General features: G+C 55.8%; 1 protein-coding gene across 8 annotated transcripts; it reads right to left on the reverse strand.

The window, feature by feature from the left end:
* Positions 1–47: 47 nt before the first annotated feature.
* Positions 48–22,465, reverse strand: SLC12A4 (solute carrier family 12 member 4). Of its 8 annotated transcripts, none has more exons than XM_072815668.1 (24): positions 22,303–22,465; positions 17,387–17,481; positions 15,608–15,739; positions 11,109–11,255; positions 10,969–11,023; positions 9,307–9,437; positions 7,762–8,003; positions 7,394–7,608; positions 6,692–6,856; positions 6,515–6,613; positions 6,173–6,230; positions 5,633–5,807; positions 5,091–5,209; positions 3,597–3,695; positions 3,304–3,423; positions 2,995–3,099; positions 2,585–2,753; positions 2,103–2,298; positions 1,819–1,988; positions 1,611–1,742; positions 1,426–1,533; positions 1,045–1,232; positions 791–924; positions 48–621 (listed from the first exon to the last, which is right to left on the reverse strand). In XM_072815668.1, the coding sequence occupies exons 1-24, from the start codon at positions 22,415–22,417 to the stop codon at positions 530–532; spliced, it is 3,261 nt and encodes a 1,086-aa protein (XP_072671769.1). In that variant the 5' UTR covers positions 22,418–22,465; the 3' UTR covers positions 48–529. The 8 variants fall into 8 exon arrangements, with proteins under 8 accessions (XP_072671769.1, XP_072671756.1, XP_072671817.1 ...); XM_072815655.1 differs by having other exon boundaries at positions 15,608–15,763; XM_072815716.1 differs by lacking the exon at positions 22,303–22,465 and adding an exon at positions 20,732–20,798.
* Positions 22,466–24,117: the final 1,652 nt, after the last annotated feature.

Raw genomic sequence — 24,117 nt, forward strand, 5'->3', positions numbered from 1 at the left:
GCCTTCCTCCCTTGGTGCCAGGGGAAACAGAGCTGGGGCAGCAGGAGGCCCAGAAGTACACAATGTTTTATTGAAAAAAGTCAGGCCCCAGCTGGCCAGTTCCATTCAGCCTGGCTTGATGGGGGTCCCTGCCCACAGCAGCCTGAGCCAGGTCTTCCAGCAGGTGGGCTGGGCCAGACCCCGTCCCTTGTTGCCCTCCCCCTCCTCTCTGATGGTGACATCCGAACAATAAATATGCAATAAATAGCGTTCCTGGGCAGGCTGCCTTCAAATCCCGCATCAGCCCTCCCCCAGTCTTCTCCAGCCAGGACAGGCCTCCTGGGGTGCTGGGTGGGGTAAGTCCCCACACCTCTCAGGGTCCTGCAGAAGCTTGGATCCATCTCTGTTACCAGCCCAGGCCGGGTCTCCAAGGAAACCTAGCAAAGCTGGGTCTAGGACAGGTCCAGGCAAAGCAGGGCTACCGGCTTGGTGTTGGGAGGGGGCTGGTACCCTGGACACCTCTACTCTAAGCCGTAAGCGTATAGCCAGCTCAAGAGTAGATGGTGATCACTTCACGACCGCCTCCACGCACCAATAGCACACGCTCGAGGCCCTCGGTCAGCACCTCCAGGAACTCCATGTCTGTAGGGCACCAGGTCAAGGAGGCAGCACCAAGGGGCACCCAGGGAAATCGGGCCCATTAATCAAACCTGGGGTAAGCCGGCACCCCCTGGGGGCATCTAAGGAGAGGAGCTCTAGGCGCACCTCATGCATTGTCCACCTCCCCACTACTGCCTCCCCAAAAGGATACAGTTCTCATCACCTTCACTGTTCTTGGGGGGGCCAGGCATGTTCAGTAGAACCAGGCGGGCATCGTGGGAGCGTGTGACGATGACTTCATTGAGCTTTACAGCCGTGTGCATGCGCCGCACATTGGACTGGTCCCTGCAGGTAATGGAGCTGATCACAGGCCCCACGTCTGGCCCACCCAAAGACCTTGTCCACCCCCAGCCCACCTCCACGCCCAGACTCCAGTGTGGGTGGGTTCGTTTTTGCTGCACTCACGGCTTAATATGCACCAGCTCCCGAAAATTGTCAGGGGCATGGCTGGGGTCCCAGGGCTCAGCTGCCATGTACTTGTCCCGTGTCCATGTCATCTGGATTTTGTCAGCCCCAGCTGCAGACTCGTCCTCCTCGTCGGAGTACAGGCTCTCCAGCCGCAGGGCTGAGTGCCGGTCCTTGACCAGCTGGGCCTAAGGCAAACCAGAGGTGGCCTCGGTGCCATGAGAAAAGGGGAGCCCGGTCGGCCCAACATGATCACTTGGCCTCGGGAAGATGGGTACTGACTTGGGTGAGACTGAGTAAGTCATTCTGATTCCCCAAACCCATGGTGCCTCTGAAGTGTGACCTGCCACCGCCCCTGCCCCAAAGCAGCAGGCCACTGACCTCTCGCTCCCGCTCTGTCTTCGTCAGCCTCATCTGCCGCAGCATCTGGGAGCGCTGCTCCATCATCAGGGTCCGCTCATAGGTGTAGGCCGAGATATCGCTGTTATGCTGGGGACAGGGTGGACCATGAGAAATGGGCTGCATGGGGCAGCGTGTCCACAGGGCCACAGGGGCAGGTGACTCACCATCTCTACCACCTCCACCTCTGCCTCAAGGCGTAGGTGGTACAGGAAGACGGCCAGATCCTTCTTCATCTGGATGCTGTTGTCGTCCATCTGGGCCACAGTGAAGATGCGCATCCGGCACTTCCTCCACACCTGCGGCAGGTGCTTTAGTCATGTCCCACCCCTCCACATGCAGCCCTTCCAGCGTGGGTCCATCCGCCTGGCCTACCTTGTGCTGGCGCAGCAGGAAGGGCAAAAGCATGAGCATGCCCCCGTCATGCACAATCCACCAGACATCAATGTGGCCCTCCAGGTAGCGCTCGTGGTTGCTGGGGTAGAAGGCGATGTTCTTGGGCACAAGCAGCGCCAGGTGGGCTGCCGTGGTGCAGCGCACAGTATCTGAGGAAGAGGGCCGCTGTTGACTGCCAGCCCGTGGCCCTCCGGTCTCCACTCTGACTTGATCCCCAGCCCCTTTCCCCGAAGGCCGAGCCCAGGAGCTGCCACGTCACGTACCAATAAACGTCTTCCAGGCACGTGGATCTTCACTCTGTCGCCAGCCATAGGGCCAGCCCAGCACCACAGAGTTATGCCTCATGCCGCCCAGGCCGCAAGACTGGATGAGGTGGGCCAGCCCCTCTCGCACCTTGCTGGCTACCACCACCTGGCAAAAGCCCTTCACCTTCTCAATCTCCATCATGTTCTTGATTGTCTGTGGGGAACACAGCAGGGGCAGAAGGTGAGGCCATTAAGGTTCCCTTTGCTGGGCTCCCTCCCCACAGAACGATGTGGGGTGGGGGTGGGGAGGGGAAGGAGGAAAGCTGCTGGCCCAGAGGCCATGTTTTCAAGATGGGACGGCCATACCCCCTCGTTCCAGCTCTCAGGTGGCAGCAGTGCCGGCCACCTGACTGACCAGGATGAGTCCCCTTCTCCTAAGAGTCAGCTTCAGTCCAGACACCTCTGGTCTGGCTCAGCACCCTGCGCCCTACAGCAGGCACCTGCTCAGCGGCCTGGGCCTCGCCATAGCTCTCCAAGAAGCTGCCCTGGATGACAGAACCGACGATGGTCAGGCCCTTGCCAGCCTTCAGCTGGGAGGCGAAAGTTAGGAGCCGCGGGTACTTCACATGAAGGTCCTCGTCCAACTTCAGCAGCACCAGCAGCTGAGGCCTGCAGAGGCCAGATGGGGAGCCTGAGACCTGGGCCACAGGTTTCCAGGGAGCCCCTCTTCTTCCTCCTCTCTCAGCTCACAGGCCCCTACAGGTTGGAGTAGGAATCCAAGGGCACCCTGACAACCCCAGGGCAGGGAACATGGACTAGGGAGGGAGAGCCAGCACCTCTCCACCCTCCCACCCTCACAGTACCCCCTGAGAACCCAGAGCGGCCGTTGCCAGGCTGGGTGTGAACTCACCGCCAGTTCTTGGTGTGTGGAGGCCCCTCCTCTAGCCGCAACAGTGCATAGCGGGCAGCACTCAGGGAGAGGCCTCGGATCCCGTCACCCCACTCCTTTTCAGCCCTGCAGAGGCCACGTGAAGCTAGTGAGTCCCTGGTCCCACCCATGGGACTCTGTCCATGTGTATGTGAGATGGAGGACGGCCAGCCCCTGGGTCACAGACCCCCCAAACCCACACCCACGGTGGCTAGATGATGGCTCAGCTCCCCCAGATCCCGCATACAGACCACCCCGTTTGCCCCGACTAGGTGGCAGCCCCTCACTCACCCTTGGTATTCAATGTACTTGTAGATCATGCCCGCAATGAGCATGGCCACGAGGGCATAGTACCAGGAGGAGACAAACATGAGGGCCAGGCAGAGGCTCATGCCCAGGAAGGACAGTGCCCTGGGTCATAGTGGGGAAGGGCCAGAGTCAGGGAAAGATCAGCTGGGGCCCCTCCAACACCCCAATCTTTCATGATAGCAACAGTTACTCAGGAAATCAAACCCCAGGATGGGGCTCCCAGCTTCCCCCCAAATTCTTGTGTTGGAGGACTTGGTTCAGGGGTCCAAGCTTACCAGTGATAGTACTTGAACCGGGGCCGCCAGTTGGGTGTCCTGAGGAGCGTCTGCACAGCACAGGCCAGGTTCACAAACAGGTAACACATCAGAAAGAACCTGCAGCACAGGGAATGGCTGGTAGAGAGTGGCCTCCTTGGCAGCCAGGTACCTGACGTACCTGCCCTTCTCCGGGCAAGGCCTGGACTAGGAACTGAGAGCGTCACGGCCCCGCCCTGAGTGCGCTCAGCCGGGTCTCCTCAGCTGCAAGCCTGAGGCAGATGGGCCTACCATAGGGGGATCCACAGAGCCAGCCCTTAGAGGACGGGCAAGGGGCCCCAGGCAGAGGTGTGGGGAGGGGGCTGCAGGCAGGGGGAACGGTGGGAAGGGACGGAGCCGAGGAGTGTTCAGTGTCTGGAGACGGCTAGACCACATTCAGGCTCTGGCCAGGTGACCAGTTGGATGAAGGACTGTCATGAATGTGCAGAGGGGAGCCTCGAGGAATATGAAAGGGCCATATTGCATACACTGAAATATGTGTACCCCGTGAGGGGCTCTGGGGTGAGTGGGGGAGGCTGCTGCGTGAGCCCTCTGGCTGAGGGCTGGCAGGAAAGGAAGGGCAGACAAGACGGCAGGACAGCTTACTAGAAAGGGCGTGCCAGGGGGCAGGGACTCCCAGAGGGGAGAAATGGTCAGTTCCATCAGGGCTCAGGGAGAAACACCTGACAGAGTCTGGGGCAGACCCTTTGGCTTGGGCAGTAGGGTCACCAACCGGTGACGGTGGCAAGAGTTTCGGGTGTGCACTGGCGCACGAGGGAGCTGGGCAGCAGTGGGGGTGAGCCGGAGGGAGTCGGGAGCACGACTCTGAAAGGCCTGCCTGAGGCTGGGGGGCGCTGCTTCAGGGGGAAGGAGGGCCGGTCATGCGGGAGGCGACTGGGACGGCGACTGAGTGGCAGTCCTGTGATCACCGAACGAGAGGGAGCACGGGCGGGCCGTAGAATGAGGTGTGTGAGAAGTGGCGTAGCCCCTGCCAGAGGTGAATAGCACCCACAGGAGCGCTGCCTCAGAGGCCCCCAGAAATCCCCACATGCTGACCACCTCCCACAGGCACGGGGTGGGGGGGGCTCAAATGCCCAGCTGATTCCAGAACTTTAAAAGCAAGCAGCTTTGAAAGCAGACGGATGGGGCAGTGGCGGCCTCAAGGCACGAGGCACTCGCGCTCGCCCTGTCTGGGAGTGCAGGGTCCGGCTGCCTGCTCTGGGCGTCTCCCAGAGGAGCACGGGACCTGCTGGTCTCTGAAAAACTGCTGGTAAGTGCCGGGCTCACCCTGAAAGTGGAGGTAGGCTGAGTTCTGTCGTGCAGGCTTTCCCCATACAGCCTGGCATGTCTCCCAGCTGTACCCGCAGCAGCGGGAGGGTCACAGGAGGGTGCTGGGGCTCCCGGGTGAGGGGTGCTGAGGGGTCAGGGAACCCTTCCCAAGACCACTCCCCGGCCCTGCCCTGGCCCCCAGCTCACATGGATAGAATGGGGGCCACCATGTCAAGGGAGGCGATGAGGATGCCCAGCTCAGCAATGAGTGCTGTCAGGAGGAGTGCCCACGTTGGTTCACCATTTGCCTTTCCATGGCCAAATACCTGCAGGCACCAGGTCCGTGGAGTCAGCAAGGCAAGAGTTGATCCCGTCACCCCCATTCCACACTTCGGGCCACAAGCCCTAGCCTGGCCTCCATTACCCCCAAGTCTCTCCTCCGGGGCTTAGGGCACATCCACACCTGCCCTGCTAGGTACCACAAGTTTCTCTGCCCTCCCATCTCTCCAGGCCTCTCTGTTGTAGATGAGCCATGGAAAGGCCATGAGGATTCTGGGCCCAAGTAGCTCTGCCAACAGCAGGGCAGGACCAGGGCAGCTCTCGGCAGCTTCCCCCGAATGGCTGCACGGCCCCAGAGCGACTGTAGGCCCCGGGAAGAAGCAGTGCATCCACATCCCCGACCTCACTACCCCAGTCAGTGTGAGGCCAGCAGCACCCGGGCCCCCACCGGGGAGTGCAGATGGGCTCACCCTGAGGAAGGGAATGATGTTGTCCTTGGCAATGGCCTGCAAAAGGCGCGGTGCCCCAGTGAGGCTTTGTAGGCCGGCACCACAAGTTGAGAAGAAGGACCCGATGACGATGACCCAGGGCGAAGGCCAGGCCAGTGTGCCCACCACCAGGTTCCTGCTGACGCCATCGCCGTACCTGCAGGGGCCAGGCTCAGGCCATGCTCCATGCAAGGAGCCCCCAAGCCCTGGGTGGGGCTGACCAGAGTGAGGGATGTCAGCAGTCAGGAAGGACGGCTGTGGTGGGCAGAGCTCTGGTCCCTCAGCAGAGAAGACTAGTTCATCAGCCCCTATCCTTTCCCTAGGCCAGCCCTGATCCTGACGTCACCATCCTCTCAGAAGAAAAGGTCCTGGTAGGGCCGGACTCACCTGGTGGCACAGACCAACCACCATTGCCAACCAGCAGCCTGAGGACATGTGTGGGACCACGTGTATGAGGGGAGCTGGTGTCAGGGCAGGCAAAAGCTGAGCCCCCTGCCACAGGGAGGGGCCCAGCTCACTCACTTGTCCCGGAGTACCACACCCTCGATGCAGGCACCAAAGAGAACCACACTGCTGAAGTCTGCAGCCATGTCAAGGAAAGCTAGGTCTCCGCTGCCACTGCTGCCCCTACTCGGTCCCCACGCAGAACCCATACGGCCCTCACCCCAGCTGGAACCAGCAGATAGCGGGGACAGCCCCAGCTGAGGGCTTCGTGCTGTGCACACACCCCTCAAGCATGTGCACGTGGAGAGTGAGGTATGTGTGTCCATGCGTGTGTGGTACATCCGGTGTCAGCTGGTGACCTATGGCAGACAAGTGCCTCCTGCCCCTCTCCCCACACACCCATGGCCTGGGAAAGGATACACACAAGGGAGGTTGTAACAATGGCCAGAATGGTCCCCACAGGGATGGACTTCTGGGCATCACGGAGGTCCCCAGAGCGGTTTGAGCCAGCCATAATGCCTCCAAAAACAACAAGACACTCTCAGGGGCTCCCCAGGAGTGAGGGCAGGGCCAGGTGGGTGGGCCAGAGGTACTCACCTGTTACAGAGGGAAAGAAGATGCCAACCAGCACAGTGAAGGATGTGGCGATGTCAGCCACCACGTACAGGGGCAGGCTCTCCTTCAGGCCCAGCGCATCTGTGGAAGGCAGCCCCTGCTTCTCCACGACCTCGCCCTTCTCCAGGTAGGCACTCCACAAGTTTTCTGTGGGGGCAGCAGCATCAGCACTGCAGCCCCACTTACTTCCCAGCGGCAGGCTGGGGCAGCCCGGCCAGAAGCTGCAGATGCAAGAGGCTCTGGGGGTTCGGGATGTGGGGAGCCACGTGGGCCACAGGGAAGCAGCTGTCTTGACAGAAGTCTAACAGGCAACGGTGGCCAAACCACCCCTGACAGGAGCCTCGCCAATGCCTGTCTCCTACACAGAGGCCCTTTACGACTCCTGTGAGAACAATCCCGAGCAGCGTCAGGGGCTGGTGGCTGCGGAAATAGGGACTGCCAGAACTTTCTGGGGGCTGCTGCATGCCTGGGATACTGGCCAAACAGGCTCTGTTCACCCAAAACCTAGCTGCCAAGCGCGAGGCTGAGAGGACACTGCTGGGCTGGGAAGGTAGCCAGGCCTGCCCCTGATTCCTGAGCTGGCCACACAAGGACAGCTCTGTGCTCCACTCCCCTTGCCCACTCCCTCCCTGTCTCCTGCTCAGCCTGGGGGTCAGAAGAGGGAGGCCAGGAGGGAGGACGCACCCTGGAGCACACCGGCAGCTGCACCAGGGATGCCAGGGATCTCGGTCACATTGTTGACCAGGAAGTAGGGGTCACAGGAGTCAGTGGTAAGGTTGGAGCTGCGGCAGAAGAGTTTCCATAGCTGGGTGGCCACTGTCTCATTGTTCGTGACGGTTGTCTTGGCACAGACATCAAACTGGTCCCGGGACAGGGTCCTGTTGCCCAGCATGCATACCCTGTAGGGGATGGGCAGGGGGCAGAAGCATCAGCACCCGCTCAGCTGGAGGCTCCAGTGTGTTCCCGTCCTGCAGTCTCTGGGACGCAAAGGCCATCTACTTAGGAGGAGTGTCGGTGCCATGCCCGCCCGGGTGTGTTCCCAGGTGACTTACGGAAACACAGGAGGCTCAAAAATGGACTTGATGCCCCCAGCATAGATGGACAGGATGGAGATGATCACACAGGCCAGGAAGAGTGAGGCAAATTTGTTCACATACTTGACACCAACAAACACTACCAGGGTCATGAAGGTCAGAAAAATGGTTCCATAGACCCGCATGTTGTTCAAGGTGGCACTCGACGTATCGTGAGCGCCTGTTGGGTGAAAGATGGCAGCTGGCGGGGCAATGTAGGTCTGGAATGAGACACATAGAGTAGGTTCAAGCTTCCTTTCTGGAAAGTGAATTCTGTCTCTTTGGTGTTCTTTTTAAAAGAATATTAAGAAAAAAATAGTTACAAAAGACCATATAGTGTAGGATTCCATTTATATGAAATACCCAGAAGGGGTAGATCTGATTTGTTTTTAAGATTTTATTTATTTATTCATGAGAGACACACAGAGAGAGAGAGAGAGAGAGACAGAGGCAGAGACACAGGCAGAGGGAGAAGCAGGCTCCATGCAGGGAGCCCGAAGTGGGACTCGATCCCGGGTCTCCAGGGTCATGCCCTGGGCTGCAGGCAGCACTAAACCACTGAGCCACCCGGGCTGCCCGTGAATTCTATCTTAATAAAGTTGTTATTTTTTTAAAAATTAATTCAGACACGGGAGTCAACCTGAATAGCTAAACAGCCAACAAATAAATAATGAGGGTGCTGGATTATGAGCCAAAGAATAAAATAAATATCCAGGAGTACATACTGATGTAAATACATGGTTAAATGAATAAGTAAATGGGGAAGAGAACACATTTTCCTTACAGAAGAAATCCAAATAATAAATGTAGGAATGTGGGAAATGAAAAACAAAACACAACCCCTCTCTCTTGACCCCAGAAAATCCAGGAGCAGAGCCCTACTACAGGCAAAGAGCCTGGAGGTGGAAATAGCCAGGCAGTTCCTCCCAACAACTCCTATTGTCTGGATCCCCAGGGGTGGGCACTTGTTACCCTGTGCTCCCCACTACCACTACTTCTCTTCTTTACCAGCTCGGGCATTTCACTGGAGAGAGGGAAGCCGAGTCAGGGCACACATGGGGCTCACGAAGGGGGCAATGGCCTCCACGCAAGGTCCAGAGGCGGTTCACCCTTTTAGGGATGAGGACAACATTGATCTGAAGGGCCCTGGCATAGAGCCCTGGGGGATACAGACTTGGCCAGAGCCTACACAAGCCCAGGCGGTAGGCTCTGCATGATCAAGATCATGAAGTTTTAACTTTTCAACAGGTCACAGACCACTTGCTATGGCTGAAATGGTGCCCAGGTGGATGGAACACTCAGGGTCGAGGTGAAGGCAGCCAGGCTGCTTCCCTGCCTGGCCCAAACTGGCAAGGAGTTGAAGGGGAGACTAGCGTGAGCAAAGACCTTTCTCCCTTGAGAAGGCCTTCTGCATAATAAGCCCTAGACCCTGGCCAGAGGTGAGGGGAGCATGAGCAGCCCTGGCCTTTGGGGAAGGGACTATTTGGACAAGACCAGAATTGGCCAGGGCTTAGCCTAACTCACCAGCAGGATCTCAATGGCACCCAGGATATACATGGCTGCTGCAAATGTTGTTCCCAGGTAGAAGCACAGGCCCACAGCGCCTCCAAATTCTGGTCCCAGTGAGCGGGAAATCATGAAATAGGAGCCTCCAGCTACAAAAGAGAAAGTCAAGGCTGGTTCTTCTTCAAGGGGGGGTTCCCCCCATGACAACCCCTCACAACCACCCAGGGTGACAGGGACTGTTTTTCCCATTTACAGATGAGCAGAGGGTTGGGAGGTTTGCACAAGCCTGCACGGTTAATAAGTGGCCACGCTGGGGCTGAACCCCCGTGCCATCTGACTCCAGTGCCTAGCACAGCCAGTGAAATGACTGCTTTGCTAGGGCAACCCTAATCCATAGCAGTGCTCAAGTGGTCCACTGTCCCACCAAGTCCTTGCACTCAGGCCGGTCCCCACAGCCTCTAGCTGGGTGTATCCTAGCTCAACAGGCCTTACTCCTCGCAAGGGCTGTGTCTGTTAGTCAGACCCCTCCTGACCAAGACAAGGGCTGTGTTGTCCAGTTTTTTGTCCCCAGGGCCCAGCACATGGCTGACCATCAGGTGAGTACCATGGCTAACCCTCCTGACGTGAGACTGTGCTTCCTCTGGAGTCTAGATAGACAAGACTGACAGAGTCAACACTGGGCCACAGGGCTAGCGGGGGTGCAGGGGTTAAGAGTGACCCCATGTTGTTTGTTCAGTCTGCTCCTAATAAAGTGTCTCTGGTGAAAAATCTGGGGATAGGACTCCAAAAACTTTAAAAAAGTTAATCCCTTCCATGCTGTAATCCTACCTCTAGGATCCTCTCCTAAGGGAGTTGCCAAGGGCAGTGCATAGAGATCTGTGTGCAAAACTGTTCATGACAACGTTGTAACAGTGAAGAAACAGAATCCAAGAGCAGAATAATCACATAAATTAGGTAATATCTTATTGATCCAGTTTAACCAAATACTGTTTTTAACTCAAGAAGGTGTGATTATGGGTACTTCCAATTTTCCTTTCTATATTTTTCTTCACTTTCAAACCTTCTTATGGTAATCATAATCTTTTCCCCTTCTTACTTTTATACTAATACTACTAAAGCTGTTATTTAAAAAAAAAATCCAGACACAGAAGCCAAACTGAATAGCTAAACAGCCAAAGTGGAATAGTTTGAGCAACAAAATAAATAATGATAGCACTGGATTATGATCCAAAGAATAAAATACCCGGAAATCTACATCAGTATAAAAAATGGTTGAATAAATACATAAACAGGGTCTCTGAGAACTAAGTCCAATCCCATCATCCCTGCTGAAAATGAAAGCCCTCTACATTGTCTATCCTGTAATCCGTAGCATCTAGATTCCTTAGTTTGGGCCACCCCGTGTGTCCCAGTATCTTCTTTGTCAGCCCCAGCATCCTTTTTACAAATATTACTTTTATACTAAACAAACGAAACACAAAACATAACAGTAATCTCAAATTCTGTCAAGCAAGGATGCTCCTAAGTGTTGGTACCATCACAGAGTCAGTGATTAAGACCTCACTAGAGAACTACTTGGGGAGGGAAGGAGGGCATGGCTTGGCAATGAGGGTTCCCAGGCACATCAAGGTGGATTCTGGACCCCTTCCTCCCATCAGGCCTGGGGTGGCGCTTACCCACCTGGAACCACACCGTTGGTGGCGATGGCGCTCATGGAGATGGCTGTCAGCAGAGTCTGTGGGAAGGAGGCCTAGGTGAGCAGCTCAGCTGGGCGGGCTCTGTGGGGTGGCTGTGGCCCCCACCCCAGCGAGGATACTCACACAGCAGCAGCAGATGAGAACAATGAGGAGGGCCTGCAACACACCGGCTGTGCCTACCATCCAGGTCAGCCTCAGGAACAGGATAACCCCGAAGATGTTTTGCAGGCAGGGCAGGTACACCCCCATGAGGGTGCCCATGCTGGGTGCCTACGGAGCAGGAGGGGAGGAGGGGAGCAGAGAATATCAAAGGGGCTCAGATGCGCCATGGAAGGCCAGCCCCTGGTCACTCAGAAGACTCCTATCCCCAGGGTGTTCTACCAGAGAGTAGGTTGGAATCCCAAGGGTAGTCCTGGGGAGCACAGTGGGTGGGGTGACAGCTAGGATGTCTATGTTGACTTCCGTATAGGAAGGCAGTTTGGGACTGGAAAGTTATAAAACCAGATTATTTTAAAAACCCCACATGTGAGCTTTTGGGCCTCACCTCCCCCTCCAGGTATGGCCCTCTTCCCTTCCTCTCTTTTCTTAAACTTCTAGAACCTTCTCATCCAGCAGGACCCATGTCACTCATGTCAGAATCCAAGAAGTTGTTCCTGGGAGCCCCTCTCTCCAACCCCCAAGTCCAGTCCAGGTGGATATGAAGTTCTGCTTGGTCTGCTTCTTAGCTGCCCTGAGATCAGCCTGCCTGACCTCAGTCTTAGTCCCTTGACCCTGGGGCACTACACCTGTGGCACCTGGGTGGTGCCCCCCCCATGCCTGTCGACTTCTCCACACTCCAGCCCACTCTGCTGCCACAGCAGGTCTCTGAAAACCAAGTCCAATCTCATCATCCATGTTGAAAACCCTCTGCGTCCTCAATCCTGTAATCCACAGCGTGGGCCAGGCTCCCTGATCTGGGCCACCAGGTGTACCCAATCACCTTCTCTGACACCTTCAGCCCCTGATGACATTGACTACTCACAGCCTCTGAACCAGGACATGTGCTGGGCTCTGCCTGGAAGGGTCAGCCCTGTCTCCTTGCCTGGCAAACTCTGCTTCAGTTAAACCTTCAGGGGGACTTAACTGTTGCCTCTTCCATGAAGTTCTCCTGGGTTGCTTTAGGTTGAGTTTGGTACTTCCTCTTGTATTCCCTCAACACATGTGATCTACCCTTTCATCATAGTGGTCACTACGGGTCATGGTAACTGTTCACTCAAATGCCTCATGACTGTGCTGGGGTATACTCAGTTTGCTCACTTTTGTTTCTTTTTTTTTTAGTTTGCTCACTTTTCTTTCTTTTTTTTTTTAATTTTTATTTATTTATGATAGAGAGAGGCAGAGACATAGGCAGAGGGAGAAGCAGGCTCCATGCACCAGGAGCCAGACGTGGGATTCGATCCTGGGTCTCCAGGATCGCGCCCTGGGCCAAAGGCAGGCGCCAAACCGCTGCGCCACCCAGGGATCCCAGTTTGCTCACTTTTCTATCACCAGTAGGCACTGCAGGTACCCAAAAGGTGGTCTTGAGCCCAGTAAATGGTGCTTTAGGAGGTCCCTGGGATAACCTGTTGGGAAAATCCTGCAGAGACAATAGAAACCCACGCTGAAGGACAGGTGAGGAAGGTCCAGTGGGCAAATCCAGACAGGATTTCTCAAATACCTAAGGGCAGAGTGAGGGTCATCCAGGATGACCCTGGTCAGCCAGGGTAGAGGCTGAAACAAGAGGCAAGGCTAGCACCTTCCTGAAAGATACCTTACTAATGCAGCCCAAGGTGGCAGGGCCCTAAGAGCTTCCATCAGAGCTCCAGCAAAGCCTGCTGCCCTGGAGCTGGGGTGGGAGAGAAAACCACGTGGTCACAGGAACTCTTCTGAAGGGTCTGGGTCCAGGCCAGGATCTGTGTGCAGCCTAAAAGGACCTCAGAAGTGCCTGGAAAGGCTGGAGTAAGAACAAATGGCCCCTCAAATGTGACAAACACACCTCAACTCAGCTCTGAGCCCTTCACAGAGCCCCTGGACCACTCACTGGACAGTGTCAGCTCCCAGCCCCACCTCCATTCCAAGCTGAGTCACTCTGGGGAAAGGGCAGTGTGGGAAAGGGCAGGGCCGGAAATGCCTTCTGCATCCCCAAATAACCTCTGGCAGCCTCTGAAGGTCATCAGGCCAGAACCAGAGCAGCTGCCATGGAGAGGCTGCCTTGGGTCTGCTTGAAGGACCACCCTTCCTGCCCTGAGCCTCCTTTCCTAAGGGCCCTGCTCAGACCCGTCCCGGGTATGGATCATAGCTCGGTAGCTCCAACTCCCTAGATTCCTACTGACCCCACTACAAACTGAACCAGCCTTTTCCTTCCTCTGTGGAAAAGCCACTGAAACTGAGACACTCTGCCATCGTCTCACGTCCTAGCCCTAAGGCCCAGTGAGCTGGAGCAGGTAAGCTGAAGCTGGATCCCAGCATCCTGACAGCCTCCTCGTAAGGCTAAGGGACCATGACCCTTCACCAACCCAGACTTTCTTCTGGCACTTGTCGAGATGTGCGCTAGCCTTTCTCAGGGACCTTTGTACTTCTAGCCACCAGCTCCCTGGATTGGGCCTGAAGGAACAGGGAGGAGGCTCTTATCAAGGATCCTACCACCCACTGCAGGTAACACTCTCTGAGGCTAAGATCCCTCTGTAGGGCTGAACAGGGATGGCCAGAGACACTCAGGCTTCTCTGGCATGTGCAGTACAAATAAATTCCAGCAAAATCACAACCAGCAAGATAGGGTGGGGGTCAGGTCTGTGTGACGTAAGCTGCCCTCTCTGAAGCGGGGGCTGGTTTGCTTCCGGGAGGAGCAGGGTGAGGAGTGCACAACAGCCCAGGTTACCCTCTCCTTGGGTCACCCCAGCAAAGCCCAAATTTCTTTTTTTTTTTCCCTAAAGATTTTATTTATTTATTATTTATTTATTTTATGAGAGCAAAAGAGAGAAAATATGAGGGTGGAGAGGGGAGCAGAAAGGAGTGGACTCCCAGCTGAGCAGGGAGCCCAAAGTGGGGCTAGATCCCAGGAACCCGGGATCATGACCTGAGCTGAAGGCAGACACTCACCAACTGAGCCACCCAGGTGCCCCAGCAAGGCTCAAATTTCATAAGCAGGACTGAGGCTGGGTCCCCAGTTTATCCCAACCAGGAACTTCTGCCCATGCTGACCTCCAGCAAGAATACTATGGCTACTGCCAGACTCAAGTTCCTTTTATTTCCTTATTTTTAAAAGATATTATTTGGGATGCCTGGGGGCTCAGCAGTTGAGCTTCTGCCTTTGGTTCAGGACACGATTCCGGGATCCAGGATCGAGTCCCACATTGGGCTCCCTGCGAGGAGCCTGCTTCTCCCTCTGCCTGTGCCTCTGCCTCTCTTTCTGTGTCTCTCATGAATAAATAAATAAAATCTTAAAAGAAAAAAATATTTTAAAAATTTATTTTTTGAGAGAGAAAGTATGTGAGAGCAGGGGGAGGAGCAGAGGGAGAGAGAGAAGTAGACTCCATGTGGAACATGGAGCCTGATGCAGGGCTCAGTCCCACGACCCAGAGATCAAGACCCAAGCCAAAATCAAGAGTCAGATGCTTAATGGACTGAGCCACCCAGGCAGTCCTCAAGCTCCTTTTAAATCATAGCTGTTTCCCAAGTGTCAGAGTCAGTCGATGGAGAGGGAGGGCTCCTTGCCTCCAAAGTGAAGATATAGAACTTCTTGCCCCAAGTCTTCAGTTAAACTGAGACCTGTCCTATAGGGGAGCTGAGCAAAGATGTGTAAAGTCATCCTGTTGAGAGAGGAGGACTGGAGGGCCAGAAGCCTGGACAGTGACCAGGGACGGCAGTGACCAGGGATGGGCCCAGGAGAGGGATAGGGAAGTTCCAAGAGGCAGTGTTACATTCCAGTCACTCCCTAACCCTGGCACTCGAGGAACACAGGGGCTATTGGAGAGGTGTGCCAATGGAAGCCACATAGTCGGGGGCAGGTTTGGGTCACTTGGTTACATAGTCACAATGGACAACCAGGTTCCTGATTCCCACAGTAACAGGCTTATCCATCCTGATGGAATGAGAGTGCTCTGGCGCTCTACAGTCAGATATCTCACAGTAAATCCTCAAGTCCGTCTTCTAGTGTACACACACATCTTGTCTAGCCGAGAGACCTTAGGCAAGTTACCTAATGCCCATGACACTCAGTTTCCTTGTCCGTAAAATGAGGATGAAAGTAGCACCTGTTTCACACCTTTCTTGTGAAAACAGCATGTAAGAACCCAGGCCCACTGCTTAGCATGATGCCTGGCACACAGAGAGGGCAGAGAAAAGGCAGCCATCACTCTCACTACCATTTCTGAGGGCCTTCCCGACCCTCTGCCCCCTCTAGTCCTCTGCCCCCTTCACAAGCTCCTCCTTAGCCCATCCCTTGAAGCTTTCTTGAGCTCAAAGCACTCAGTGCCCATCATCCATGCTCACCGTACCTGATACCCACATCCCCTGGGATGTTCACAGTTGTCAATTCCATGGTGATGAGTCCCAGGAATGCGGCCCCCGCCCCCCAATCGCCGCCATGCCCCTGACCAGCTCACCTTGGCTGCTCTCCGGCGGGTGTCCTCCCCACTCTCAGCTTCCTCATGCTCCTTGGCGCCCTGTGTGAGGTTGGTGTAGCTGACAAGCTTGCCCAGAAGAGATGATACCTTTGGGCGGATGTCCAGCTCTTCCTGCAAACAGAGCCACAGGGCAATCTGGCAATGAGCCTGGCTGGTGCCAGGCTACTTGTGTGTAGGCAGCAGCCTAGCCTCTGGCCCCTTGCCAAGCTCTCAGGCAGGCTTGGGCCTGATCCCACTCTTGCCTGAGGAAGCCCAAGCCAGCCAACTGGGCAGGTGTGGGCACCACACCCCAGCACGCGCCACACAAAGGCCCAGCCCAGTGACTGCTTTTCTCTGCCTCATCTTGGCTACAATCACGGCCAGCACATTTGTGAAAACTACCTGCCTCGGGGGTGAGGGCGGGGCAGGGCACGGCTGGCAGACAGGCGAATGGCACACTTCATCCTCCTGTTCTGCCTGGCTACTCCCAGCTGTGAGCGGGCCTCTGGGACTCACCTGCCCTCAACTCTCCCATAAAAAAAAAAGTCATCTGGGCAGCCCGGGTGGCTCAGCAGTTTAGTGCCGCCTCTGGCCCAGGTCATGATCCTAGAGTCCCAGGATCGAGTTCCGCATCGGGCTCCCTGAATGGAGCCTGCTTCTCCCTCTGCCCGTGTCTCTGCCTCTTTCTCTGTGTGTGTCTCTCATGAATAAATAAATAAAATCTTAAGAAAATATATATGTAAAAAAAAAAAAAAGTCATCTCAGTGAACCAAGGAAGTCAAAAGAGGATGTCTGGAACAACTGAAGTCTCTACCCAAACCCTGAGCCTCTCAGATGGTCTTTTCCCTAGGCCCCAGGCTTTGTAACACACCTTAATCTCCAGGATGGATCCTGGCTCCCTAGCTCATCTTTAGGTGGAGCCAGGTCAAAGCCTTTGCTGCAGAAATTTGCCACTTTTCCAGGTCAGAAGGCCTCCCAGGGCTCAGGCTCCCCAGTCCCCACTGGAGTCTAGGCTTTCCCTATTCCTGCACCCTTCTCAGCGCCATGCCTCTACCTGCTGCTTGCCCATTTGGTCTTTCCCTGTCTGGCAGCTTCCTTCTGACCCAACACACAAGGAGAAACCGGTTTGAAGTGAGAAGTGAAGATGCAGGTCTTTTGGGGCATGTGGAGATGGAGGAACCCATGAGATTCCCAGGGACAGCTGAATGTGTGTGTCAGTGTCAAGAGGCCTAAACCATGCCTTAAATCCAGATCCAACTTCTGAGCTTGAGTCTCAAAAGGATAAAATTCAAGTTTAGAGGCACAAAACATCTGGAGAGGTGTCCCCTAAGGCTGCAGATGTGGAGGTAAGAAGGGCCAGGACTCTGTAAACAAGGTAACACCCTTGACAGAGACACAGGGAAGCTCCAAGGACAGAGTCAGAAGAGCCAACCAGGGAGGACTAGGAAGAGTTCACCGGGGACGGTAGAATGAGAAGTCCTATGAGTAAAGGGAAAAAAGGAAATCCTGAGGCGAGTAGTCTTGAAGGTGGTCACCTTGCTGTGGGGCTACAGGGAAATCAAAGGTACATACCCCTGGAGGTGGTAATGGTGTGGGGTTGTGAGTGGCCTTTGGGAAAGCAGTTTCCCTTCAAAAGGGGAGACTGGAGGAGGAGCTGAGACATTCGGTGACACAACTGTCCAGACTGCCTGCTTAGCTAAGGCTTGAGTCCTGAAAGGCCTCTGTCCCCTACTCCCACCTGCCGGCCACACTGATGGCCCAGAATGGCCCCTCAGCTACCTCAAACAGGGCCAGGTTCCTGTCGTAATAGTCATTTCCTCTGGAAGCCTCCAAGGGACAAAGGAAAGGGCTGCTCTCTCTGTGGTTGCCATGTCCTGTGGAGAGAGAGAGACAAAATTCCCAGTCAGGGGCTGCCTCCTGCGCCCCCAGCCCAACAAGCCAGCCCACAAAACATCTCTGTGGAGCACTTTAGGGGTCAGAGTACCAGGCTGGGCCTCAGTTTCCCCATCATACTCTGCCTGTCTCGGTGAAGAGCCAGAATTAGCAAAATGGCCAATGACCCAAAAAGCCAGCGCATCACTTCCCCGAGGCCGGCGTGAAGGCCCCAGACGTGCGCCCCCACGTGCTAAGGCCGAGAGGCGGGGCCTGACGGCAGGGGCGGGGCCAAGCCCTGGTCAGTCCTCAGACCATCCCAGCCCCGCGCCCCAGATTCCCACTTTCCAGGTCCACCTGGAATAACCGGTGTGCTGGGCGCCAAGGGCTCGGCGTCCTCAGGGCCCGACTGGGGGCCGCCCTCCAGATATATGAAGCCACACAGGGCGCCTTCAGCGGCCATGGCCAGCTGGCCGCCGGCTCGCTATCCCACTGTGCACTGCGTGGGGGCGTCCCGGGGGGCACCCCGGCGCATGCTGGGAGGAGGGGCAAGGCCTGTCCAGACGGCGGAAGCGGTGCCAGGGGCCATCCAGGGTCGCCGAAGAAAGCCCTTGCAGAGGCCGGGCGAGGTGAGTGGTGAGCCGAGCAGGGACCACTGGGGAGCCCTGTCGGTGGGTCCCCCTGCCCCAGGCCCCAGCAACTTGCCCCAGCCTCGGTGCGAGGCCGATACCAGCCCCCACCTGCCCCCTGGGCTCCAGGTAAACCACGCGCAAAGCCGCCAGACGCGCCTTTTTGAAAATAAGCCTGCCTCAACTCAGAGCTCAGCTATTTTTTCTGGTTGCCCAGCAATCAAATTCTCCGGTTTCCCAAACTTTATCCTTTGTCAGTCTCTATGGGTTACACTCCAGTTTTCTATCAAGCAGGCAGAGAACACCAAGTACTTCTCTAATCGTTAAGTGCTTTCGTCCCCATCTAGATAGCATGGCAGCTGTGGCAGTGGCTGGAGGCCCCGTAGCAAATGGAAAGCTGTCATCTTGGTTCAAAAAAGCCACGTTGGTGTTGGATGACAATAACTGTGACAGCAGTGTTGGCCTGGTGTCCAGTGATGGAGGTGGCAACAGAACTGTCATCACCGACCCAGACTAGTGGGGTGTTCCAGCCATGCACCGGCCATGCCCGGTTTTCAAAGAGCTATCTGCTAACCCTCTCTGGTTAAATAGCCTACAATTAATCTATCTTGTTTGCAACTCAGAATGCTGAATGATGCATCCTCCATCTGACACATTCTCTTGTCATCGGTGTAAGATTTAGCTTGCCTTTTCTGAGCCGACAACACTCTGTAGGTTGCCGCGCTATGGATTCTTTATCTCCCAAAGACTGACAGGTAAAGTGTGTTGATGAGAATTTTTGGGGTAAAGTCAGCTCTTCGTTCCCACAGCATGTGAAAGGGATGCATCATCTCATCTAGAAACCTAGACTAGCTACATAAGCCAAGCAGCTCAGTCCTGTGAGCTACACAATTGTAGGTCAATGCCAACGGCATAGTGGACAAAGACAGCAAGAGGTCAAGCCAGCCCACTGAGTCATGTTAAAGCCTCATGGGGTCATTTAGCTCCTTAGACACCCTATGATACTTGTTCAGGATCAGGATAAGGAACCACAAGAAAAATCAGAAAACCCAGTAACACTGCTCATTATATTAACATGCCTTCAGTGAGAAGCCTCTGAAAAGTATTCTTGGATTTTGTGACTAAAAAAAAAAAAAAAAAGAAAGAAAAAAGCGTGTCTCCTGAATAAGTCAGGTGCTTCATTTTGTAAGAAAACGGCATCTATCGAGCTCATCTTATTTCCCTTCCTGCCTTGGCTGCCAGGAATCTCCAAACTAAGTTTACTCTTTAAATACATTCATCATCTGTCTCATCACAGAGTCCTTGCTCTCTTCCTCTTCATAGTTATGATCTTTCTGTGAGAGTGCTTTGGGGAGCCACTTTTCTTGCATTTATCTCTCTTGACCCTTTTGTGAAAGTAGGCTGGAAATAAATGATAAATTATGCTAAACTCATACACTGAGTACCCCATCATCAGTACCCCCTCTGAGGCTATCCCATCATCAGTACCCCCTCTGAGGGGACTGTGCTAGTATCCAAAAAATGCAGAGTGGAACACATAGCAGTTTCCACCAAAATGCCTGTGAATAGTCTTCTAAAACCCACCCAATTCTTGTCCCCTCAGCCATGACCACAGAGTGGCTGAGAGCCCATCCAGGGTTTGCCTTTAGTCCTCACAGCAGCACTCCAGTAGGTATCATTTATTCCCTTTTAGTACAAGTAAGGCTCAGAGAGATTCAGAGACAAGGTCATCCAGCGAAAGGGGCCAAATCTGTGTCCCAGGATCCACCAGAGCCAAGTGGGAGCTAGGCTGCAGGTTTCCTACTCCTACCCTGAGCCCTGGGTCATCCCAGGATGCACTCCAGGGTGCAGTATAAGCCTTTAACCAGAGAAGTGTGGCTGGGGTTTGCAGGTAGCCCAGGGTGCACATATTCAAGGTTCTTGGGGCTCAGATGGCTGGCAGCCCACTTGGATTGCAAATCTTCCCTCTGTGTGACCCAGGGCAACCCGCTTACCCTCTCTGTGCTGCTTTAGTTTCCTCTTCTATGAAGTTGAAATAATAACACCTATTCTTCCAATGACCCAGACATATCTGAAAAGGGACAATCTGGTGCTATATACCCAGCAGTCATTCCTGGGATTTCCCCAAGGATAGCTCCCATGAAACTGTGGGAAGGTGGGGAGACCTAAGCAGTGCCTGGATGTCTGTACAGCCCTCAGGTATTCCAAAAATTCCAGAGCAGGTCTGGGCATGCCTGCCAGGCCAAACTACTCAGATACCAACCTGAGACCCCCAGTGAACCAGAGCATGGCGTAGTCCTGGGGACTATCTGTGAGGTACACATATATGTATGTTCTTGCCCACAGCTATGAACACACCAGCTACAAGTGGGGATCCAGGTGAGACTCCTCATCCCTGTTCTCACAGGCATCTGCCAGGGGTACACCTCTAGAACCTCCCCACCCCCTACCTACATGCCACAGTGGGCTGGATGAGAGGCCCGTCTACACCCCTTGGAGCAGAAGTATGGGCCTTGAGAGATTCAGGTACCAGGTTGGGATAGCCCCATGAGATGGACCTGAGACTGTTTTTGTGCTCCCTGACCCTTTGCAGTCCCCACCAAGAAGGATCATAATCACTCACCAGGGCGCAGAGTGTCCCCCATACTGCAGACACAGCCAAGTTCTGGCTGAAAAGGAGCAAGAAGAGAAGGAGGGCGGATAGTGGGAGGAGCTGGCCCAGCTCAGAGGGACCTGGCAGGACTCAGCCAATGTGGCTCCAGGTCCCTCCAGTCACCCTGAGAGGCCAAGGCGGAGCCAGAGGCTAGGCTCAGCTCTGCTTCCCCACTGGTCTAGGCTGATCCTCCGGATGCAGCCCTGCCCAGCCTCTATGGGAAAATAGCCTCCCAATGCTAACAGGGAAGCAGGGGTTACAGGCTTTTGCTGACCACTGGAGTAAGTCTAGGGGCAGGGGTGGAGGTGGAGTATGTGCATGCAGACAACTGTCAAGCCTGTAAAACCTTCATGTCTAGCAGCCCACACCACTGTCCTGTGCCATCTCCACACATAGCAGTCAGGTGTGATACTCAGAGCACCACACTTGCACAAGTACATATATATGCTGCTATTTGTTCAGACGTGTTTTCCAAGGGACTCCTAGCAAGGACAGTCCCCCGAGGGATTCCTGGGGTGGGAGATGGAGAAAGGGTCTTGGGAGGCAGAAACCTGGGAGAAGGGAGGAGGAACTACCTCCTGGCCCACTTCTACCACCTATGTTAAAGGTTAGAGTGCAGGACAGCCCGGGTGGCTCAGCGGTTTAGCGCCGCCTTCAGCCCCATGGCCTGATCCTGAAGACCTGCATGGAGCCTGCTTCTCCCTCTGCCTGTGTCTCTGCCTTTCTCTCTCTCCGTGTGTGTCTCTCATGAATAAATAAAATATTTTTTAAAAAAAGGTTAGAGTGCTGGAGTTTCCAAGGCTGGGTCTGAATCCTCTGGGGCAAATTTTATAACTGCTCCACTCCTTCCTAAGTGTGAGTAACAGGACCTGTCCCATGGGCGAAATTGGGAGGATTAAACGAGTTAATGCATGTGAAGCGCCAGACAAGCCTGGTTCTGTGGAGTGCTCCACAGATGCCCCCTGTGCCTACAGCGCCCGCAGCACCTACAGCTCTAAGGGGAGAGCCACCCGAGCGCACTCACAGGCAGTTACCCATAGCCCCCCTCTGGCAGGCACAACCTCCTTTCCCGGCTCCACACGGCTGGGGGAGGAGAGAGGGGAGAGGTAGTCTCGGGGCAGAGTCGCCGAAGCGCAAAATGGGGAGGCGAGGCGAGAGGAGGCTGGGGGAGTTCGCAGAGGTGCTGGGACTGGGGTCCGGGCTGCGTAGGTGCTCCCCGGCGCGAAGGGCCAGAGAGGGGTGCTCGGTGCTATTCGCGATCCGGGCGGCCCCGGGGGCCTGGCCTCCTTCCCGGCCACGTCTGCACCCCCGCCCGCGGCCCGCAAGGGAGGAGCTGGGGTGGGGAGGGCGGCCCGGCCGCGGGTGCCAGGGGCCCGGAAAAAGTGTCTGCGCGCCCGGAGCCAGGGAGGTGGCGGCGGCGGCGCCGACTACGAAAAGTTGGGCCCGCACCGACGTGTGCGCGCGCGCTTCGGGCGTGTGTGCGAGCGGCGGCCTCGCGTGGCCCGCGTCCCGGCCCCCCCCGGCCCCGGGGGCGCCCTCACCGTCCGCGTCCTCCCGCTCCGCGCGCTCCCCGTAGTCCACCCAACTGAGCCCCTCGAGGTTGTCATAGTCGCCGCGCCGCGGCCCGTCCACCGGCACCACGGTGAAGTGCGGCATCGCGCGCTCGCCCGCGCCGGCCGCCTGCCCGCTGTCCCCGCCGCCCCGGCCGCGCGCCCCGCCCGCCCGCATTCCTCCCCGCTGCGCTCACTTCCTCCGCCCGCCCCCCGGGCCGCCCCTCGGGGGCGGGGAGCAGGAGGGGCTCGGCCGGCTCCTCCCCGAGGGGGGCCGGGGCGCAGGGAAGCCCCCCGGAGGCAGGCCCTCCCGAGAGCCCGGTTCCTGTGTGACCTTGGGCGTGGGGCCGCCCTCTCTGAGCCTCAGGTGCGATGCCTGTGAGATGGGGAAGTGCCCTCCATGAGGGGGGCTCGGGGTGCCCTGGCGAGCGCCCAGCGTCGTCTCTGTGACTCGGGGACGGGAGAGAGGAGGCAGGATCGGAGCAGGACCTCAGGCCACCCCAGTCCCTCCTGGGTATCCCCACCCCATTCGCATCAACGCTGCCTCCCGCCTCTGCGTCCCTGTAAGCCGAACCCGCGAAGATAACGTCCCTTCCCGCGCCCCTCACCACAGTCCGTCCCTGTCCCAGGAGGCAGGGGATTTTGCACCCCCTCCGCGGAGGCTGCCGCCTCCTCCGCGGCCCGGAGGACACCCGTCCCCCAGCCGCGCGCTGGCCCCTTTGAGACACCGCATTGGGTTCTTTAACCACGTTCTTTCATCTTAATTTTCTCTTTCACTGTCTCACCTCCTGAGGGTTCCTTTATCGAGTCGTTTATATATTTGCTCTCAACTTTTCTTTCACTTTCCATATCACTGCTTCAGATCACTTATCCATGCTGGCTTTAAGATCAGCATCTTTCTGGGCTATACTATCCTCTTAGTTATTTCTCTGTTAGAAAACCCCAGAGCTCATTCAACTTGTCTGTCTCCTTCTCTGCTCCCTCCCTTCTCTCTCTCTCTCTCTTTTAAGTTTTATTTATTTATTAGAGACAGAGAGAGAGAGAGGCAGAGACACAGGCAGAGGGAGAAGCAGGCTCCACGCAGGGAGCCTGATTTGGGACTCGATCCCAGGTCTCCAGGATCATGCCCTGGGCCAAAGACAGTCTCTAAACCACTAAGCCACCAGGGCTGCCCCCCCCCCCCGCCCTTTTTTAAGATTTTATTCATTTATTCATGAAAGACACACAGAGAGAGAGAGAGAGAGAGAGGCAGAGACACAGGCAGAGGGAGAAGCAGGCTCTATGCAGGGAGCCTGATGTAGGACTCTATCCTAGGTCTCCAGGATCAGGCCCTGGGTGAAGGCGTCTCTTAAACCGCTGAGCCACCAGGGCTGCCCCCCTCCCTTCTGTTTTATGGCTCAGAGAGCTTGAGAACATCAGTGAAGAATCAGTGGTATCTCTGCCTGACTGCTGCCTCCTCCCAGTCTCAGCTCTGGGGTGGAATGAGGAATCAGAGTCACTGGGTCCTGCAAGAGGACCTCCAAGCTGACCACCATCCTGGCCCTCACCTTTCAGTCATCCAGCCAGGGCCTGCCAACTTGACCTCCTGTCCTTCACGCCACCTTCAGCTGTACATGATAGCAGCCTTCCAAATGGACTCCCTGTTCTCTCCCACTGCTCATGGTAGAGCCACCTACCATGCTCTTTTCTCTTCTCTTGGACTGCAAGGCCCTCCTCCATCTGGCCCCTCTAATCTCCCCAACCTCAGTCTTTTGGCCTCTTTCCCCAAACCCAGAGCCTTACTGCACGTTACCTGCTGCTCACTCT

The sequence above is a fragment of the Canis lupus genome, chromosome 3, assembly GCF_048164855.1.
Source record: "Canis lupus baileyi chromosome 3, mCanLup2.hap1, whole genome shotgun sequence".
In the NCBI taxonomy this organism is placed as follows: domain Eukaryota; kingdom Metazoa; phylum Chordata; class Mammalia; order Carnivora; family Canidae; genus Canis; species Canis lupus.